The sequence below is a fragment of the Hippichthys cyanospilos genome, chromosome 22, assembly GCF_059441005.1.
Source record: "Hippichthys cyanospilos isolate Australia breed blue-spotted pipefish chromosome 22, RoL_Hcya_1.0, whole genome shotgun sequence".
Lineage (NCBI taxonomy): Eukaryota > Metazoa > Chordata > Actinopteri > Syngnathiformes > Syngnathidae > Hippichthys > Hippichthys cyanospilos.
This window is the reverse complement of record NC_142390.1, coordinates 5,763,886-5,783,892: the sequence shown is the minus strand read 5'-3', so window position 1 is coordinate 5,783,892 and position 20,007 is coordinate 5,763,886. Positions and strand designations below refer to the sequence as shown.

The 20,007-nt window shown below is 40.2% G+C and overlaps 2 protein-coding genes across 2 annotated transcripts; both read left to right on the top strand.

Moving 5' to 3' along the window:
• Positions 1-148: 148 nt before the first annotated feature.
• etnk1 (ethanolamine kinase 1) lies at positions 149-10,258 on the top strand. The gene is made up of 8 exons (XM_088406537.1): positions 149-448; positions 1,826-2,085; positions 2,228-2,368; positions 3,111-3,253; positions 6,400-6,483; positions 6,695-6,855; positions 8,729-8,802; positions 8,895-10,258. The coding sequence occupies exons 1-8, from the start codon at positions 302-304 to the stop codon at positions 8,965-8,967; spliced, it is 1,083 nt and encodes a 360-aa protein (XP_088262663.1). The 5' UTR covers positions 149-301; the 3' UTR covers positions 8,968-10,258.
• Positions 10,259-11,029: 771 nt separating this feature from the next.
• On the top strand, positions 11,030-16,624 carry bcat1 (branched chain amino acid transaminase 1). Its single transcript, XM_088407058.1, has 10 exons — positions 11,030-11,077; positions 11,841-12,035; positions 12,099-12,209; positions 13,025-13,144; positions 13,214-13,371; positions 13,461-13,603; positions 13,676-13,761; positions 13,827-13,967; positions 15,034-15,108; positions 16,567-16,624. The coding sequence occupies exons 1-10, from the start codon at positions 11,030-11,032 to the stop codon at positions 16,603-16,605; spliced, it is 1,116 nt and encodes a 371-aa protein (XP_088263184.1). The 3' UTR covers positions 16,606-16,624.
• The last annotated feature ends 3,383 nt before the right edge of the window (positions 16,625-20,007 follow it).

Below are 20,007 nucleotides of genomic sequence, written 5' to 3'. Positions count from 1 at the left end.
GTAGATTCAGGTTCCAACACAATAATTTAGGTAGGAGCGACGAATGGCTAAGCGTCGCTATTTTAAAATCGGTGTACGCTGTTATCAATATCAAGCGCTTATCGTGGCTTTACCCGTCATGCATCGCGAGAAGTTTTCCCTCAGGGTGGGCGGGGGCATTTAGAGAGGCGTTGCCGCATTCTGACTCGTCGCTCCGCGCATTGCGATTAAATACAGCAGCAGACTGTCACGTTTCTTAAACGTTGCTTGATTCTCATTTCGCTCCCACCTTGGTACGATACATTTTTTTTTAAATAAAAGAATGGCCAACTACATCCACGTACCCGATGAGGCTCCGGCCGTGCCCAAAATAGACGTGACAGTTGAGGAGAGAGATTACCGGACCGGCGCGTTGAAACTGCTCAAGGAACTGAGACCCACTTGGAAACCCTCCGAGGTCAAAATGAAGGTGCATCTTATTTCTCTTTATTTTAAAAATATATTTACTCGTTACATGTTGACTTTGCCCTTGGTGAATCAAACGCAGCTTCAAGATCTTGGAAGCGCTTTCAAGGTAACGGAATGACTCGAAAGGGCATCTTCCTTAAAGGAAAATGGCCACGGAGGAGATAAAGAAAATGTCTAACGAATTGTTTTTAAACAAAGTATTGCTTCTATCGGAGGTTTTATTGCAACCAGGAAGCGGGTAATTTTCCTCTGCGTCACTTCCAAGTCACGATCGAAGCCTTCGCGAGCTTTCTGCGACATCTCCAATCGGTGGTCATTTTATTAGGTACACCCTTTTACCTCCACCTAGCGGGGCATCGTTCGGCCTGCATCATACGTCGCTAGCATAGATAGACAAAATTTAAACTGTAATAACACGCATTGCTTAATGAATGGTGAAAAAAACAAAGCAGTGTAATTGTCCTACGAGTCAAATTTGGTTAATCAGTTTAACTATAGCAAAGTAAATCAACAAATACCCGACATTAGCCCAGAGTCAAGTTTGCGGTGATTATTTGCACCCTTCCTCTCTTTTTTGAATATGTCAACCACCTCCGGGAAACTAGAGATCCATTTTTCCTCCAGTATTCTCTTATCATACTATGCAAAAGTCTTGTATGCTTTTCACTGTGTTTATATTTGACTGACGCAAACAGCAGAGTATACAAATTGCGTTGCTAATAATCTGAATAAACAAATACAAATAACTAGGGGATTTAATTATAGTAATTTAAAAAAACAGATCATTCGTCGGGTACTTGTAAAGGATGTCGATACCAGCCACCGACATTTCAAACAATGTGATCATTATGTGCATTACAGAGACAGGGTTTGTTCATTTTATGTATCGTAATCATGGTATCGGTGGATACTCTAGAATAAAAATTCGAAGACGAATAATGTATATTTTTTCCATTGATGTTAGAACTTGAAAGCCGGCGTGCATTTTGGCGCTGCTACTCAGACACTGAGTTATTTAGTAGAGGGTGGGGGGGGGGGGGGGGGGGGGGGGGGGATGTCAACACGGCCTGGATGGGAGTTGGTCATGTGCCCTGACCCTGTTTTCCCATCTTCATCAATGAGCTCGTGGAGAACAAAAACGGGGAACTCAGCAAATGCCAGTCATTGCGTCTGCACGAAAATAAAATTCCTGTCGTTCCCAGTCGATGCCTCACTGAGGCAACAATTAGGGCTGGTATGTCGACACCCCCTTGTCCCAGCCCAGTTCAAACAAATGGCCCCCATTTCAAAACAACATCTTCATGTTATATAACATGCGCAAAAAAAGAGAAAAAAAAACCTACACGTGTTCCTAATTCTCCCCGATTTTATTTTCTAGTTCTTCACCGACGGCATCACCAATAAGCTTCTGGGCTGCTACGTGGGCGCGGCCATGCAGGACGCGGTGCTGGTTCGTATCTATGGCAACAAGACGGAGCTTTTGATCGACCGCGAAAATGAGGTGAAGAGTTTCCGGGTGCTTCACGCACACCGATGCGCTCCTCGCCTCTACTGCACCTTCAACAACGGCCTGTGCTACGAGTTTCTTCAAGGCGCCGCTCTGGAGCCGGAACACATCCGCAGCCAAACTGTATTCAGGTAGCTTGGATTGGAATCGCCGCGGACATTCAAAATAGAAAAAAAAAAGAGCTATTATGATTTAGCAAAGGGAGTGCTGAACCAAAAAAAAAAAAGGCACGCTCCAGTTATTTGATGGAAATTGCATGGTCTGCTTTGCTAGGCTCATCGCCAGACAGCTGGCCAAGTATCACGCCATCCATGCTCACAACGGCTGGGTGCCCCAGTCCGACTTGTGGCTGAAGATGGGCAAGTACTACTCTCTCATCCCAAAGTACTTCACGGACCCAGAAAAGAATGCAAGGTGAGCCTTCAAGCTACCTCCGTTACATGTCACTACACCCTTCCAAAAATCACACTCAAAAAACTCCGTTAAAATACGACCATGTTTGACTGCAAAACTGACACGCAGAAGAGACTCTATAAACTGGATTTCCAACCATAAATTCAAAAACGTTTTTTTTCCAGTTTACAAACTACACATTTACACAAAGATGGTTAGCTTAGCGCTAAGCTATAATGCGAAACACCATAGATGTGCTGCCAAAAGCTAGCATGGACATATTCTTAATGATCCTTTTATTTCCCATAAAAAAAGTTCTCTGTTATTCAATTATCCGTTTATCTCATTCACTGCCGTGAATGCTAGTTAACCAGTCAAACGACGACGCTGCTCTTCTCACCCGTGACCGCCCGCGATTGCGTAACCGCTTTACAGATAAAAGCACTCACATGTGCGAAGCAGTGCTTTGAAAATCCACGTGACTTCACAGTTCCGACAAGAAAACGCAGGTCAAGTCGGGTCAAGGAATACCAACTCTGGGGCCGATGAAAATGTTATGAAACATTGGGATGACTTTACAAAGCGAATTCTGTTCATATTTATAGCTCCATGCAGGTAGCCAGTGTTTATATACACAATAGCAGCTGAAATGGTGGCGATCATAGCAAAACAACGTCCGGCGTAGCGTTTAGGCGTAAACGTAAACGCAGGAAAGGGCAAAAGCGCTGACTCCTGGATTTGCGGTTCTTCTGGTCTCTGCCAGGTTGAAGGCGGAAGTTCCCAGCCCGCATTGCCTCCGGGGCGAGCTGATGTGGCTCCAGCAGAGCTTATCAGTTCTGGGTTCCCCCGTGGTCCTGTGCCACAATGACCTGCTGTGCAAAAACATCATCTACAACAAGCAGGCAGGTGAGTCAATCTCACAGCTCCTCGTGTCTAGATTCTCTCCCGTAGGAGGAACAATTCCCAGGGAGGCAACGAAGAGCGGCAAACTTCGGGCGCGGTCACCTTGCGGGGGCCCCCCCAACGTCCCCCTTCCCCACACGCTTATTAGTAGGCTTCTTGCGTGGAGCGTGGTACCACCTTTTTTTTCTATTTGCCCTTTCTGCCTTATGATTAGCAACATTTGACCTAGCTGAAACACACTTCTGCAACACGTGTAAGACTCAACCGGGTCAATTTCCGGAATCTATTTTTTTTTTTTTGGAATCCATTGCTTTTGTCTGGCAAGCAAGGCGACATTGTTTCAGCCAAAAACACAATAGCTCCTGTCACTCGTATCACGTCAACACCCAAACGCCGCGCTTGACTTGCATGGAAATGTTCACGTGGCTCGCTCGCAGAATTGTGTTTCAGATGTCAGTAAATTGACGCGTTGGAGATTTCGGTTTTGAACTCCCATACAGCCAAATTGATATTTGACTTATATTCCCTGTTACCTCCATAAAAAACAACAAAAAAATCCATCAAAATACCACAAAATAACTATGTAAGGTGGTTACCATGGCATTTTTCTCATGTAAAATGAAGACATGGCCAAGTAGGAATATTGTGCCGATATTTATCCTTATTTCAAGGTAGTGGTACTCGCAAATACTACTACAGTACGATTTCAAGCCAGCTATAATCTCGATCTTTGATTGGAGCTAGTTTTAATAGTATATGTGCATTTTTATAAAGAAACAAATTTCGAGAACAGGAATTCTGAATTATTTGTTGCCAGGTTTATTGAGATGCGCAAGCTAGCTAGTCGGAAGAAAAAAACTAGCAACGATGTGCATCGGAGAATAATTCGATTTTTTGGGCTCCTGAGAAATGAAAATAGAGAGCTAATGAGTGTAATTTTTGGCATAATCAATATTTTTGCCAAAGCGAGCTAAATTTGTCAATTTCTGTGAAATTTTTGCCGGAGGTGGTCGCAAATATGAAAAATATCTCAGTAAAGAAACCATGGTTGGTATTAGTGTTACCGTTATTGTATATTGCTGTCCCTGACAATTTTAAATTCTAAATTGAGTGAAACGTATTTTTCAATTCCAAAATATTGACTGATAGTTTTAAGCAGTGCACCACACTTTACGCGAGACTACAATTTCGTACATTTCTGGCCCATATCTTTATTGTATTGGGGGGGGGGTCAGTTAAGTAGTTACCTCTGAAAGGATTGGATACGCGGTGGACCAATGAGACGAGAGCATTGGCGGGGTGTGTTTGTGAATAAATGTCAGACAGCGCCGGGGAAAAAAGCGGCGACCATGCAAATATGTCAGCGAGCGAGTGAGCATGTGTGAAAGATGTTTGCCCCAACCTTTTCATCTGCTGCACAGGGGGGGCTATAGCCACTGCCTGGAGGTGTTCAGTTGTGTCCCGCTAGGACCCACACTCCGTCTGGTAACTCCAAGTGTCTTTCTCTGTAGACCAGCACCACCTAAAAACCAAAAAAAATGATATATTAGGACAAAGGACCAAAAAAGTCCCATTGATTTGGCTTAAAAGGTTGCAAACATTGAGAATTCTGTCCCAACTGGGCATGTCAAAGCAAGGCTTTGTATTTTGAGACGGCTCTCCATTAATTCGACACCTCTTCTCTATTTCCATTCCACCTATCATGCAGACTAATACAGTGCTACCTACTTATTGTTTCGAAAAATTCAGTTTACGAAACGCCTCTATGGAAAAATGTTGTCTCTAGCTATGAAAAAAACAACCACACTTTCCACCAATAGTACACTAAGTAGAGCTAACAAACATAAACCTCACATTAGTTAACGCTAACGTTGTACATATTCACATAAAAACACCTACTCTTGAATCGTTAGCGAACTGTCGCTTCTGACGTTAGCATAACGCACAGGAAGTACTTCGCATGACATCAAACTAAACTTGAGTAAACCTTCATGCTCAAAATGATCCCAGAATAAATATTATTGCTCCCCTGGACTTGTAAATGATGCTTAGATGACTGGAAATGTAAAATCAAAAAGTATAAATAAAACGACCTAAACAAAGTTCTCTCCACGCACCACCAACACACTGGCGCCATCTAAAGGCAAACAAATGAACTGCATTATCAACCGCTACAGTTGATATTGTGAATGTAAAGGTTTTTTTTTTAATGTCAGCTTTAACTGTTTGAATATTCTTTGATTTATTTTTCCAGATTGTTCCATAAATCGATTACTTGTTATAATTCAGCTAATGCCACAAAAAAACAAATTGGCAATGGTATAACAATCCATTAAAATGTCAGCTTTAATTGTTTGATTATTATCCCTGTTATGGCTCCTCGTAATTGAATATGCAATCTGCAATGATAATAATAATAATTTCAGAAAACCGTCTTTTGTTCTATCACTGGCGGGAATGTGCTTCCATACTAATACAACTGCATGAAATCTTGATAACTGTCGAGTTAGCGTTATGTAATCGCGCTCTGTTGTGAGGGCGGGACTAACCCCTTTTTTTTTTTTTTTTACATCACTTCATTGCATTTTAATGTGGTGTATCCTCTTCCTTTTTTACTGCTCCGCCTCTTACGGGCCCCTAGTGCTCCATATTCCCGTCAAACCCGTCTTGGCAAGCGTCCTTGTCTTCTGTGCATGTGTCCAAAGCAAACAACCGCGCTCGTCTTCCCGTCGGTTTCCTCTGTAACTCCGGTATGCGACTTTTCGCCCTGACTTTGCACATCTTCGCTGCCATCTTCGAGCGCTGATAACTCAGTTTGAGACCATTGCCCCTGTAAATTGAAACTAGCTCCTTTTTATCTTTTTTTTGGTCCGCTTTACTCACAGAAAAACTTCTCAAAATGCAAACTCTTCCTTGACATATATATGTATATATATATAATATATATATATATATATATATATATATATATATATATATATATATATATATATATATATATATGAATTTTTCCAGGCCAGTTGAGCAGGATTAAAAAGCAATTCTACCATTCTGAGTTATCAAAGGGATAAAAAAAAAAAAAAAAGCATTATCATCATTTTGCATGTTTTCTTATGACTGTGTCTAAACAATATGGCTTGTCCTTGCAGGGAGCATAAAATTCATTGACTACGAGTACGCTGGCTACAATTACCAAGCCTACGACATCGGGAATCATTTCAACGAGTTCGCTGGTAAGTTTTAGAATATGGCAGCGAGTCAACACAACGATCATAAGTATGCTTTCATACGGGACTAAAGTAGATTTTACAAGACCAGGATTTAGGGCCAATCCTGAGTTTGGAGATAATCCTGCTGGAAATAAAAGGTGTAAAATAAAAGGCGTACACAAAATGGCAACAAAATTCTTAGGTAACTTTTTTTTTTTTTTGTATTTCTCCTAAGGTTTGAACAAAGTGGATTATAGCCACTACCCAAACCGGCCCTTTCAGCTGCAGTGGCTCCGCTCGTACCTGGAAGCCTACAAGGAGCACAAAGGCCAGTGCGACGAGGTGACGACCCGAGAAGTGGAGACGCTTTACGTGCAGGTCAACCGATTTGCCCTGGTAAGTGCTTTTATTGCCCCCGCCGCATTCGCATGGCTTCTTCCATTACCTTTTATGAACCAATATAATGGCGCAGACGAAGGGTTGCTTGTTTTGCCTCGTTTCTGGGGCAAGTAAACTTTAGGGCACAGGTGTGGAACTCCAGTCCTCGAGGGCCGGTATCCTACATGTTTTCAAACCTTTTCCCTCAAAAACACCCGATTCAAATGATTGGGATCATTTCGAAGCTCCCGTAGAGCTTGCTAATGAGCTAATTATTTGAATCAGGTGTGTTGGGGAAAGAAAACCGGAAAACATGCAGGATGCCGGCCCTCGAGGACTGGAGTTCCACACCTATGCTTTAGGGGGTGGGGGTTGAGGTCAAACGTTTTTCGATTAAATACTCATTTATTTAGAAGAAGAAATAATCATTCATAATTAATAACTTGAACTCATTCAGTGCCAAAGATGTATTTTTTTTTTTTTTTTACAAAGTTTTTGTGGGTTGAACCATCCAATCCTAGGTACAGTATTTGTTTATTTATTTAGCCGTACATGCAGGGGAGCAAAAACAACAATTTTAGTTGAGAGATTAAAATTCCAAGTAATCACACAATAATAAATGAAAACAGATTTCTATACACTCATTTTATACCACCCTTCATTGGTCAAATGCTGAAAAATATGGTGGAAAAAAGTACCTGGGATAGATTGTCTGGGGGGGGGGGGGGGGAACGTAAAAATACGTCTTTGGCATTGAATGAATTAAACTCAATGATTTTTCATTTATAGTACCTTTGAAAGCACATTTTTCCACTCACCATCAGGTGAAAATCACATCACATGTGCTCAAGGATCAGTTAAGTGACCAATCACGGCTCTCCTCTTCTTTTTTGGGTTTGTGCATGTGACGTTTGCAAACCGTGCTGTGATTGGTTGTTGAACTGAATACATGTGATGTCATTTTCAGTGGACAACAAGTGGCAAAAATCTGTTTTTATCAATCATGTCATTTGATGTCATTTTCAGTGGACAAGTGGAAAAAAAGTGTTTTTATCAGTATCAATTGTACTGGGGCTGAGCAATAAATCGAACGAACTTGATTATCATTTAAAAATGGGCTTAATTGGCTGCAGCTTACAAGACAAATTTAAAAATTCACTAACTAAGCAACTTATGCATCAGCTCTAAGTTTCTGATTTAAAATCAATACGCATCTGAATATTTTCCACATTTTTTTAAATCAAAAGTATTTGTTGGCTTTATTCTTTTAAAATCGATTATAATTGTATTTTTCTGAAGATTTATTTATCTTTTTGTCTGTTTTTGGGCCAAATCAACCAGCTCTAAATTGTACATGGAAAAACATATATTATCAAATTGATTATAGACACTGTATTAATAAGTATTACTAGGAATAAGTAGTTTTAGCCCTTTTTTTTTATTATAGACTATATATTAATAAGAATAAGTAGTCTTCGCCTTTTCCCAGTGTAGTTTGAAGGGTTTCGATTGGGATGGCTTCACTTGTCAAACTTTGTTTTGAGGAATTGCTTTGCAAATGATCGTGGGAATGTTTTTCATCAGAAAAATCATAATGGAATAAGGTCTCACACACATACACACACACACCTGTTGCGGAGTGCTGCAAGGGGGACCGCGTGGGGGCACGGGTGAGCGGATGGCTCGTGTTTCAGGTGTTTGTCGCGGTTGCCATGGTGACGTTGTCTCCCCTGTGTTTTGGGTGTGAGCTACAGTTGCCGTGGCGACCTTAATTAATCCCTGAAAATGGACAACAATAGCGCAGCGGTTGAGTAGCTGTTAGCATGACAGGAGTTCACAAATGCCAAATAAGACGTAATGTGATTTTTTTTTTTTTTTTAATCTCTGACAGGCTTCACATTTCTTCTGGGCTCTCTGGGCTCTGATTCAGGCCAAATTCTCCACCATCGACTTTGACTTCTTGGAGTAAGTTTGCTTTGCGTTGTTAACCGTCAACACAACGGCGTTTACAAAGAGCGGGCTGATGTCCCTTTTTCTTTTTCCTCTTTCCGGTTTAGTTATGCAGTGCTACGCTTCAACCAGTACTTCAAGATGAAACCCGAAGTGGCCGTGTTGAGTTTACCGGAATAAAGCCCCTCTTCTTCCTCCCGTTCTTCTTCGGCCTCAACGCCCTCTGCTCAGTGCCTCTCTTACAGCAAGCCTCTGGCGCCCTCTAGAGGCGCACGGTGGAACGAGTTTTTATTCAGTGCCTGATGCGAGGTGGCGGATATCTTTGCGCATGTACTGACTCAACAACCCGCTCAAATGTGAAGTCGTCATTTTCATCTCCGTATTTAGCTCGCACTGGATGAGGAAAGGGTGCAAAACACTAAAATGATTGCTCGGAGATGCCGCAAAACCATGGAAGTGCTGCGAATGCCTGGTGGCTTTTGCTTTTAAACTCTTATTTTGGAGCCAACATGGCTGACGTGCCAGAACAGCCATGACGTCATTCCCCTTAGGGGCGTGCGTGCATTTTAAGTGTCAAATGAGGGGGTCAAAACAAGAGTTTGGGGGGAGGCTAAATACTCCTGGCAAAGCAAAAGCGGCCGTTTTAGCATTCCATCTTCTTCGTGCTGCTTTGGTTTTTGTTTGAAACGGGGGCGCCCAGACAAGACCAAAACCGCTTTTACATGTAGCAATCGTTTGATGTAGACCGAGAGAAATATGTGACGTCATCTGTAAAGTGCTGCTCAGGGGGTCAAAACATGCTGTCCGCAAAGACAAAAACGGCTGCTTTTGACAACACGGACCAACAGGCATTTAAAGGAGGCACCAAAGTCCTACTTTTGTTTTAAATCATGCATACTAACAGTTCCGGGCTTCTGCAAATAATTAGGACAAAAATGGGCAACGGCTGCCAAATAATTAGTCTTGATTAGGTGTATGTTTGAATAAAATGTCTTCTAAACTACTGACCGCTGTATTTCACATTGCAATAACAAATTAATCCGTTAAAGGTCAACTCGGGCTTCCTAAGCTGATGAATCATCAAATATATAAATTTGACCGGAATTTGTCTTCTTTCCCGTATTTATATTGCACTTTTTCATCATCAGGGGTTGTTTGACTGATTGATTGACAAATAATGCCAGTGATTAGAGGGGGGAGCATTGCAAACTTCATGTGAAAATCAAAAAGCATGCACATGAGCTTTTGAAATGTGAATATTGTGTAAGCAGACAGAAATAATAAGTTAGCGTTTGGGAACACCCCTCCCATGTTTTCCGTGGCCATTGTTGTATATTGTTCATAATGTACAGGAAACAAATGTAATATCTTTGCTTATTTGAACTTTGTTTTCTTTTTAACGTCAATAAAAAGCGAATAGAAGCAGAAACAGTGAAAACGCTGAAAAAAATAAAATATTTAACCTCATAAACCGTGTGCTTTTATTGTAATCATCCTGGGTTTGAGCCTTGACACTTTTTGTTAATATTTCGTGAAATAAGGCGGAGAAAATGTTCCGAATAAAGTCTGAATTACAAAACAGGAGGGCGGATATGTCTTCAAAAAAATACGAAAATTTGCCCCAGGGTCAGCAAAACAGGTAATTGTGTAAATATTTGTAAAGGATTACTTTTTTAGTTTTACTTTTAAGGCTTGCCTTTCAAGCTTTTTCAGCATTCTCAAGACCAGACGGCTTCTGCTTTTTAGGTATGTTTTATCGCACACTATTATTTTTAAATACCTATCATTACAGGGAATGAGAAAATGGAAGATATCACTGTCTCCTGATTTTGTCCAATCATCTGATCTTTACATCAATGGCATTTTATATCCAAGGGAAGGCATTAAAAAACACCGGGGAGCTGAAATTTAACCCAGATGGTAACAACATGTCAAATTCCAAACACTAAGTTATCACAATAGCAAAATGTGCCATCCCTTAGCTAAAATACTGCCAGAGATATATGGAAGAAAATGACCAAAAAATGGTCAAAATACGGCATACGCGTTAAAAATAAGCAATGCAGGAAGTTGTGCAGGCTTTTGTGTTCACGTTAACAACATTGAGCTTTAACGATGAGTCGTTTTGACTTTACAATAAGAAAAGTGACTGACGAAACCGCTTACTAGGATTTCAAAATCGGGCAACCTGAAAACCATTTTTATGAGGTTATTTTGAATGATTTTTCAGGGTTCTGCTATCATGGATGCTCAGTGCAGGAAGGCTGACGGCGGGATTCCGAGTTTCAAGGTGTTCGCACTTCACAAATTCCCAATCAAAAGAGTCTAAAATACCAAAAAAAAAAATGCCGTGATTGCGTCATTCAGCTGTCCTTGGTTACCATGCTTTGGGCTCTCTCTAGTGGTACTTAAAAGGCAATGGATTAAACGAGCAAAGTGCATCGTTTGTTTGGTCTCAGGCATATTTTTACGTTTTTTTTTTAAATCTTTAAGTGGGTATATTACATATTTTACTGTACATATATTTGATAATGGCTGGTGACTTAAGAAGTAGTAATTATTGAATTAAGTATTATATTTTGTAATTTAGCGCCCATCATTTTGAGACACTCAAAGTTAAACTGAGCTTTTAAGCGTTAAGAACTGTTTTTTTTTTTCAAACAGCATTTAATATTTCTGAAATATTACAGCTGGATTTAATAACTGCTTTTGATACATTACACCACACTTATTCTTTGAAATCAGCCAAAATATCTGACTGGCCTTTATGGGATTTCAACAAAGTGTTGCAGAAACAGTATTGTGTTTTTTTTCAAATTAAGAACAAATTGATTGGAAGATGAATGAGTGCATTGCTAAATTTTGATACAGTGAGTCCTTTTATGTTCTTCTATTTTCTGCAGATTTTAAGTCATTGGTGACAGATATATATACAGTATATTTTTTTATCTTTACCAAAAAGAATAAAATATTCCTAGAGATACCACAACAACTGAACAACAGAAGTTTTACGTGATGTTAGCATCTAAAGTGTAATAATACAATGCATTTAGGCGCATGACCTGGTTGTAAAGTTGTCCACGGCGCCGGTTAGCCATCACGACGTGTGCACTTTCGGGAACATCTTCACCAACCACATGCTGACCATCGAGTGGGACATCTCCGAGGGTTGGCGGGCGCCCCTCATCCGACCCTTTGGGGACCTGAAGCTTCACCCGGCCTGCTCCACGCTCCACTACGGCATTCAGGTCAAAGGAGATGAGTTTAGTGTGCAAATTCTTTCCAGAGGAATTGAAAATTCTTATGCGCAGATCTTTGAAGGTTTGAAGGCTTACCGCGGAGATGACAATCGACTTCGTCTCTTCAGGCCCATGCTCAACATGGAACGTATGCTCGTCTCTGCCAGGAGAGCGTGTCTGCCGGTGAGTTGGACATCAGAGAAGAAAGAAGTAAAAAAAAGAATGTGTATATATATATATATATATATATATATATATATATATATATATATATATATATATATATATATAGCCAATTTTTTTCATTTTTGGGGAACAAAAGATAAAATAACATCATCGCCAGGTAAATTCTTACATTTTTACCTCATTATTTCAGTTATAAATTTATTTTTTTTTACAATAAGAGACCCTGTTTGAAATTTTGATGTGCTATATATGCTCTATTTTGGAAGCAACTTATAAAGGGACAAGGTGCAAAAAAACCATAAACGTATTTTATGTTTTTTTGGTTGCAATTTCATGAAAAAAAATGTGTAATATTTAATTGAATCATAATTATATCCTTTAAAAGTCATGATTGATCTACTAATAAGTCTTTTAATTTAATCAAGAGGTATTCCCCTCCTCATTCTTCAGATAGTACTAAAATAAAACAGCTGTTTATTAATTTTGGAATGTGAATGGCGTTGTGAGAACACTTATATCCTTGTAATAAACTTATCTGATTGTTTTTTTTGGCATTAGAGCAGCTGTCTACATAAAGCAACCACAGCCGCTAATGTAGCTTCTATTCTGTGCGCCTTATAATGCAGTGCGCCTTGTATACGAAAACCATTGTAAATGGGCCATTTATTGAAGATGCGCCTTATAATGTGGAGAATACAGTAATTCGACACTTAAAATGATAATACATGGTAGCTCAAATTCCTAGTTTTGAGGTCCGTCAATCCATTTACACAGTTAATTTGTTTCTATCGTATACTGTGTGTATATTTTAGATATTCGAACCATCAGAATTGCTGGAGTGTATCAGAAAACTTGTGGAAGTGGACCAGGACTGGCTTCCTCGCTCAGACACAATCAATTTGTACATCCGACCCACACTGATCAGCACGGAGGTATCGAGTCCTCTCCTAGCTTGTTTTCAGGCTAACGGCAGCACTAAAGAATCCGTTTTTGCCTCTTAGCCAACTCTGGGTATGCGAAAACCTGGGCGAGCCTTGCTGTTTGTCATCATGAGCCTGGTGGGTTTCTTTTATAAAACCATGCCAGACATCTCCTTGCGGGCCGACCCGAAGCACACGCGGGCCTGGGAAGGAGGGACCGGAGACTGCAAATTGGGAGGGTGGGACGCTAGCATACATTATATATAATATATATTTATATAATAAGTGTGGTGCTATTGATTTTTTTTTTTTTCATGGGGGGGGGCAGGAACTACGGTAATACATTGCATGCACATATTGAGGCGGAGGATCATGGATGTCAACAGGTTCTTTGGCTCCACGGCAAAGACCATAAAATCACCGAAATGGGAACCATGAACATCTTTGTCCACTGGATCAATGAGAATGGAGGTTAGCCATTATAGAATTCACAATATACATGTTATTTTATATTACATTAGGTTATTATTTTATTTTTTTTAGAAGACGAGCTAGCGACACCCCCCCTGGACGGCACCATCCTCCCAGGCATTACTCGGCGGAGCATCCTGGAACTGGCCAGACAATCGGTAACCAAAACGCGACCGAATTCCCGTTCGATTCCATTGAATTTGAAATTCACTTTGCCGCAAAGGGGGAGTTTCAAGTCACAGAGCGCTACCTGAACATGGCCCAGCTCCGTGGCGCTCTCAAGGAGGGCCGCGTCAAGCAAGTGTTTGGTTCCGGCACGGCCTGCAATATCATCCCGGTGGGGGAAATCCTCTACTTGGGAGAGGTAATACAATCAGTCACAAATAGAAATCGATGTAAATTAGGCAAAAAACTCTCGCATATTGTTCAATTAATTCTGTATCCCGTATAGCAGCGGTCCCCAACCTTTTTAAACCGGTCAAAGCTTGGAGGAGGGGGGGGGTCTTCTTCAAATGGCAAAATTCCACTTCAAAATGTACTAAAAGGTACCGAAATGACATTGATTAAATCAATCATATAACTGAATTATAAATGCTATTCGTTTCAATACAAAACGTTAATTAGATGCTAATGAGTATTTATGAGTGTATAGGCTAAGATATACCAAAGGGAAATACCTGGCACAAACGAAAATGCTAACGAGCTATACGCGTACAAGGCAGTACTATATAAAACGCTAACATTAGCTAGCATATTCTCCACAGTCACAACTTTTTCGCTTAACAAACAAACACATTTTGGGCACATTCTCATAAATGACATCATTCTTGCAAAGAAAGTATAATTTACAGACACTCGTAGGCCAGATTTCACAGGGAAACAAAACGTGTGTTTCACCGACTGACTGCTCTCAATTGAAAAATGCAATATCAAAAGTGGCCAGAGGTGGCGCCAAAAACAAAGCTCAACCCAAACAAAGCTCAAAATAATGAATTGTTAAAGGATAAACTAAATCAGTTCCAAAACAACATTATTTCCTGTGCGGCTCATGCGACCCGCTACCACTTGTTCCACGGACCTGTATCGGGCCGCGGACCGGTGATTGGGGACCTCTGCTGTGAAAGGCTGACAACTGTATTCATGTTTTCATAAATGTAAAAAAATAACTTGTTTTCCGTACTATAAGGCACGCTTTCAACGAACGACCCATTTGAAATCTGTTTTCATATATGAGGTTACTGCATTATAACGTGCATAGAATAGAAGCTACAGTAGTAGATGAGGTTGCTTTATGCATCCACTAGATGGAGCTAGATGGAGTGCCATATAGTGCGGAATATATGGTATCATAACGCAAGATAGCACAGTATATTTTTATTTATTTATTTATTTATTTATTTATTTATTTATTTATTTATTTATTTCCAAAGCGCTTGCACATCCCTCGCCAAGACAAGAATTCACAGCTGAGTGCTCGTATTTTGAAACAACTCACAGATATTCAGGTTGGTGCAGACCAGGTTTATATTATTATTATTATTTTGTTTCAATATTCACCCTGCTCATTTGTGTCCACATTTGCGGACATTTGTTTTTGGTCTGTAAATCATTTGACTCCAAGGAGTAACTCGATTAAGTCCAAATGTCCTCACTAGAGGACATTCTGGCCTTTCTGATGATGGCTTATGTGTTTGGGTGAGCTGAGATTCACTTTGCGGTCTTGCTGAGACAAAATGGACGCAACAGTGGACGCAAATGAGAATGAGGTTATGGATCCTTTCTATTATATTTTGACTTGTTTTTAAATTTAGTTAGAATGTTTTTTTCGAGAAAATTCAATATATTATTTCAAAATTGCTCTGATTCAGTTTGGTTTTCACGAAACCTCATGTGTATTTAAATACAAAATACAAAGCAGGATATTTTCACAAAATTTATAGATCATTTAAAAAAAAAAAGCAAGATGTCTTTTCACCCCATTTTTTTTACAGTTGAAAGCAAAATTTTAAAAAAGAGTTTGAAAAAAGGTGCTGCTATGAATGGCCAAGTGATCACGCCCAATGCGGCGCAGACGTTCCTGTTTCCGCTCTTTTCAATTCCTGTCCCATTTGTATAATATCTCTTAAACTGTATCTAAATCTTGAAGGAAACTCTTAAGAAGTTAGCTCAATCTGTTTATTATTATTACTCTAATTACTGCGAGGTAGGAGACGAGCGCTCCATCTTTCACGCGAGCCTCACGAGGGATATGCGTGCCCCCCGTTTGCACAATGTGTTTTGCGATAGAGGCCCGAGCGGCGTTCTCTCATTAAGCCCGCTGTAATTGCACAAACTAGCGTTTTTAATTTTTTTTTTTTAATTTTATGATCTTCAAAAAGCCGAGATGCCGCCAAACGCAAACGCCCCGGACAAGCGGCGGGAGGCTTAATGAAGAATAAAATGGAGGAAAACAGCGCGGCGCCTTTAAATCTGTTGACATTTCATTTGGAGGCGAGCGGCAACATTGTGCAACAAACAAACGAGTGGTCCGAGGCTGCGGATGAAAGATGGGTTTACTGAGTCGCCCTTCCTGTTCCTCTTTCAAGTTAATTAGAAATCACATCCTTTTGTTTCCCCTTCGCGTGCGTTTATTTACTTTCTCACTTGGACCATTAGAACAAATTTGCAGAATGAGAGGCAAATAATTGGATTTGTCGCCGCAGCTGTCACGGATTGGGGGAACGTTTTCTTGTGATTGTTATTATTCCTTCCCTCTGTTGTGTCGCCTCGGTGGCCGACTTGGCAGATTTGCTGGAGGGTGCTTAATTTCATTTTTGTTTTCTAATTTGTGATTTGTTCGCAATTAAGAGGCGCTGGCTGAGGAGAACTTTATTGCTCGGTAGTTTGATTTGGACCCGGGAGGAAGGGAAAAGTCTCGCTTTGCTCAGTGTTTTACATTTATTTGGACGTACTTTGTCCTGCAGGTTGGACGCACAGCCAGCGAATGGACATTCCTGGTCTGAAGAACTTCGAGGGGGCCAGCGACGGCTCGGAAAACAAACTCGCAATCCTGTCGCTGTACATGCAACGCACTGCTTCGGTTCTTGTTAAACGTAATCATTAAAAAAGATATCTCATGCAATAATGCTTCATAAATTACATTCCTGCAACAACATTACTTCCCTATTTTTTTTTTTAAATAGGGATTGTTCATCCATGGTAAATATGGCGTCAGAAATGTTAACTTGATAAAAGTTTACACACCCCTGCGGAGGTGGGCGCTCGGTAAGCACTGGTTCCGTTGCCGACAAACGCCCGTTTCGCAGAGGTATGTTAAAAAAAACGTTGAATTTAATATGTCACAATTGCAATATTCATCCAATTGTAATTGACGGGATAGACATGACATCAGATATGTCAGCCCGCCACGCCCCTTTTTGCATACTGAAATACGATGCAACTGACCTGAACGTTTTTTTTCTATATTACTGCGTTTTTATAGTGCAAACTGCAATGAACTTGTCTTGGCCAGGATATGCAAGATAGAAGTTTTTCAGGATAGAAGTGTTTTAATCTCCTCGTTTAAGGCTTTTTTTAAAAGTAAATTTTACCTCAGCAATACTTTGTTTTACTTTTAGTGTATGTGACAAATTTAATTTTTTGGAAGTGTAAGTAGAAAACAAAAAAAAGAATTAGTGTGAGACCAGCGCCTGAAGAATGATGGACCTTAAAACAAAAAGTCAACTGTCACCCTTGTGGTGGCAGAAAAATGGGTAAAAATACACAGACGATTACAATTTGGTCTGGCTTGAAAAAATGACGGACGATGATAACGGAAAGGGGGCGGGACTATGTTTCCCACCTCTGACAAAAGCAAGGTCTGTCTGCGTCACATGTTCAGGATATTTCGCCTCGGATTCCTTGATCAAAAAGCAGGAACCCCCATTTGGCCCCCCAATACTCTGGGATGATGTCCTGTCACTTCTTGTTAAGGCGTCCGTGACATTCACGCAAGGGCGCAAGGGAGGCGTCGGGATATAATCGTCGGCAAAGAAGCAAGCGAGAGAAGGCAGAGGAAGATGGCAGCCGCACCGCACCAGAGAGCCACGTTTGGCTCGGAGCATGTGCGCCCGCCCTCTCCTCGCCCCCTCCCTCCCTCCCTCCCTCTCGCCGGGGGGGCTTGATGTGATTTGACAAGAACTACGCTGTCATCTTGAGTTAGTCCAATTTAAAAGTCTAATTAATGAACTCGGCGCCACTTTGTGTACTCGTCGCCGTTGTTGTCTTTGCTTGCTCTTCTCGGGCTTGTTTGCCTTTTCTTTACCCTTTCGTTCCCTTTCAGCATTTTTTTTAATATCCTTGCACTTTTTGTCCTCACAGTAGCAGGATGAGGGTTTTCTTTTTTAAACTACCAGTCAAAAACAGTTGCCTCGACTTACAAGTATAATAAGTTCTGGAAGTAATTTTGTAACGTGAAGCTTTCAAAAGGAAAGCTACTTTTTACATGTCAATGGCCTAATTCGTTCCAACCCCCCAAAAACGCTTCTAAACACTTCAAATGAATAATATTAATAAATTGCAAAGATGCATCAATAACGGTAACGAAAACATATTAGAAAACGCTCTTAAACATTTTAAATCAATGATATTAACTGTCGCGTTTGCCTTGAGATGGTACTGAGTGCAGAGACACTTTTTTAGCTCGTTGAATTTGTATGTTTTTACTTTACATTTCCAGTGATCCAGGAATGACTTAAAAGTTGTTTTTTGTTTGTTTTCCATAGGGTTAGTCAGCGTGCTACTAATGCTATGTCTGAAGATAACTAACAGCGATTTAAAATATTTAAAATTTATTGCTATGTGACTGTTATAGATGCTAAAAGAAATTCTTTACGATTAAACAGTTGAATTTAATCTGAATACCATTTTCATGTTAGCATCTTTTGATTACATTTACATTTTTGCCTAAGGTTACTTTTTAGCGGTGTTAGCTGTTATGCGATTTGGTCAAGAACAAACTGCAGTATAGAATAAAAATTTAAAAAACTTCATATTTGTATATGATACACAACAATGAAAGCAATGTGAAAAATAATAGATGAATTATAGATGGTCGGATTAGCAATTAGCTTGAATATGCTACTTTCACTTTGTCATGTTTTGCATCCAAAGGCTTTATTATTGTTGTGTTTATTTTGAGTTACAATTAAAAAGGAGGGGGGGATGCCATGTGAACAAAATCAAGCTAATTATCCGATTTAAAACTTTTGCGAGATCATGTTTAGGCATAATCTTTTACACTGCTAATTTACCAAGTAATGACCATCTTTTTTGTAATTTCGAGTATGAATTATTTGATATTTCGATTCAGAGATGAGCACACGCAACGGAAACTGCAAATAAAATGACAGCTTTCAATGCTATGTCTGTGTTGACCAGAGGATGGCGTTAGTAGCAAACAGATCCCTTATGGGAGGAGAAAAAAAAAAAAAAAAGAAGCGGTAGCGTCCACCTTTTGGAGGCCTGCCACTCATATTTTGCAGAACTAATCTATTTCCATGCCCGTGTTAATCCACAACACATTGATGGCATCATTTCATTATAAAATCACCATCACCATCATCACTGTCCCCCTTTCTCTCTTTTGGGACGCATTAATGAAAAATGAGGGTTTTTTTTTTTTTTTTGGGGGGGGGGGGGGGGGGGGGGGTAAATAAGAGCCGGTGATTAAAAGGAGATTAGCGCATGCCTTTGCACAGACAGAGAGACAGACAGACAGACAGTGGTGTGATGGGTTTTGTTAACACCAGAGCAACACTGGGCGGCGGTTGTGTGCGCCTGACATGACATCAACGTTATCCTCCCCGCCGCTCATGTTATCTCTCTTGGCTTAGAGTTTTAGGAGACTTTTTAACAGCAGCGCTGCTTAAGAGCTTAGAGTAAATGGATGGACGCGTCGATGGATGGATGGAGATCAGACGCGCACACTCGCCGAGAGATCAGTGTCACTCACACAGCTTCAGCACCAAAGCCTGATTTGCTTTGTGCTAAAAGCTGTTTTACTTCTCTTCGGCGTTGTAATGGAGAAGCTCCGCTGTCTCGCACGTGAAGAAGCGCAATCTTTGTCTCCCGGGCCCTACAATTTTCTTCTTTTTTTTTTTTTTTAAGGCAGTCGCGGCAAAGTTTTTCAGTCATTCTGAATGTGATTTGAACTGGTTTTATTGGAGGAAATAAACCTGAGAAATATTCATTTATTTATTTATTTATTTATTTATTTATTTATGTGTGTATTTTTTTTACTTATCAGATTTATTTAAAAATAATGTGGGAAATATTCACACAAAAATAATAAATACTGATTTTTATTTATTTATTTATTTATTTATTTATTTATGTGTGTATTTTTTTACTTATCAGATTTATTT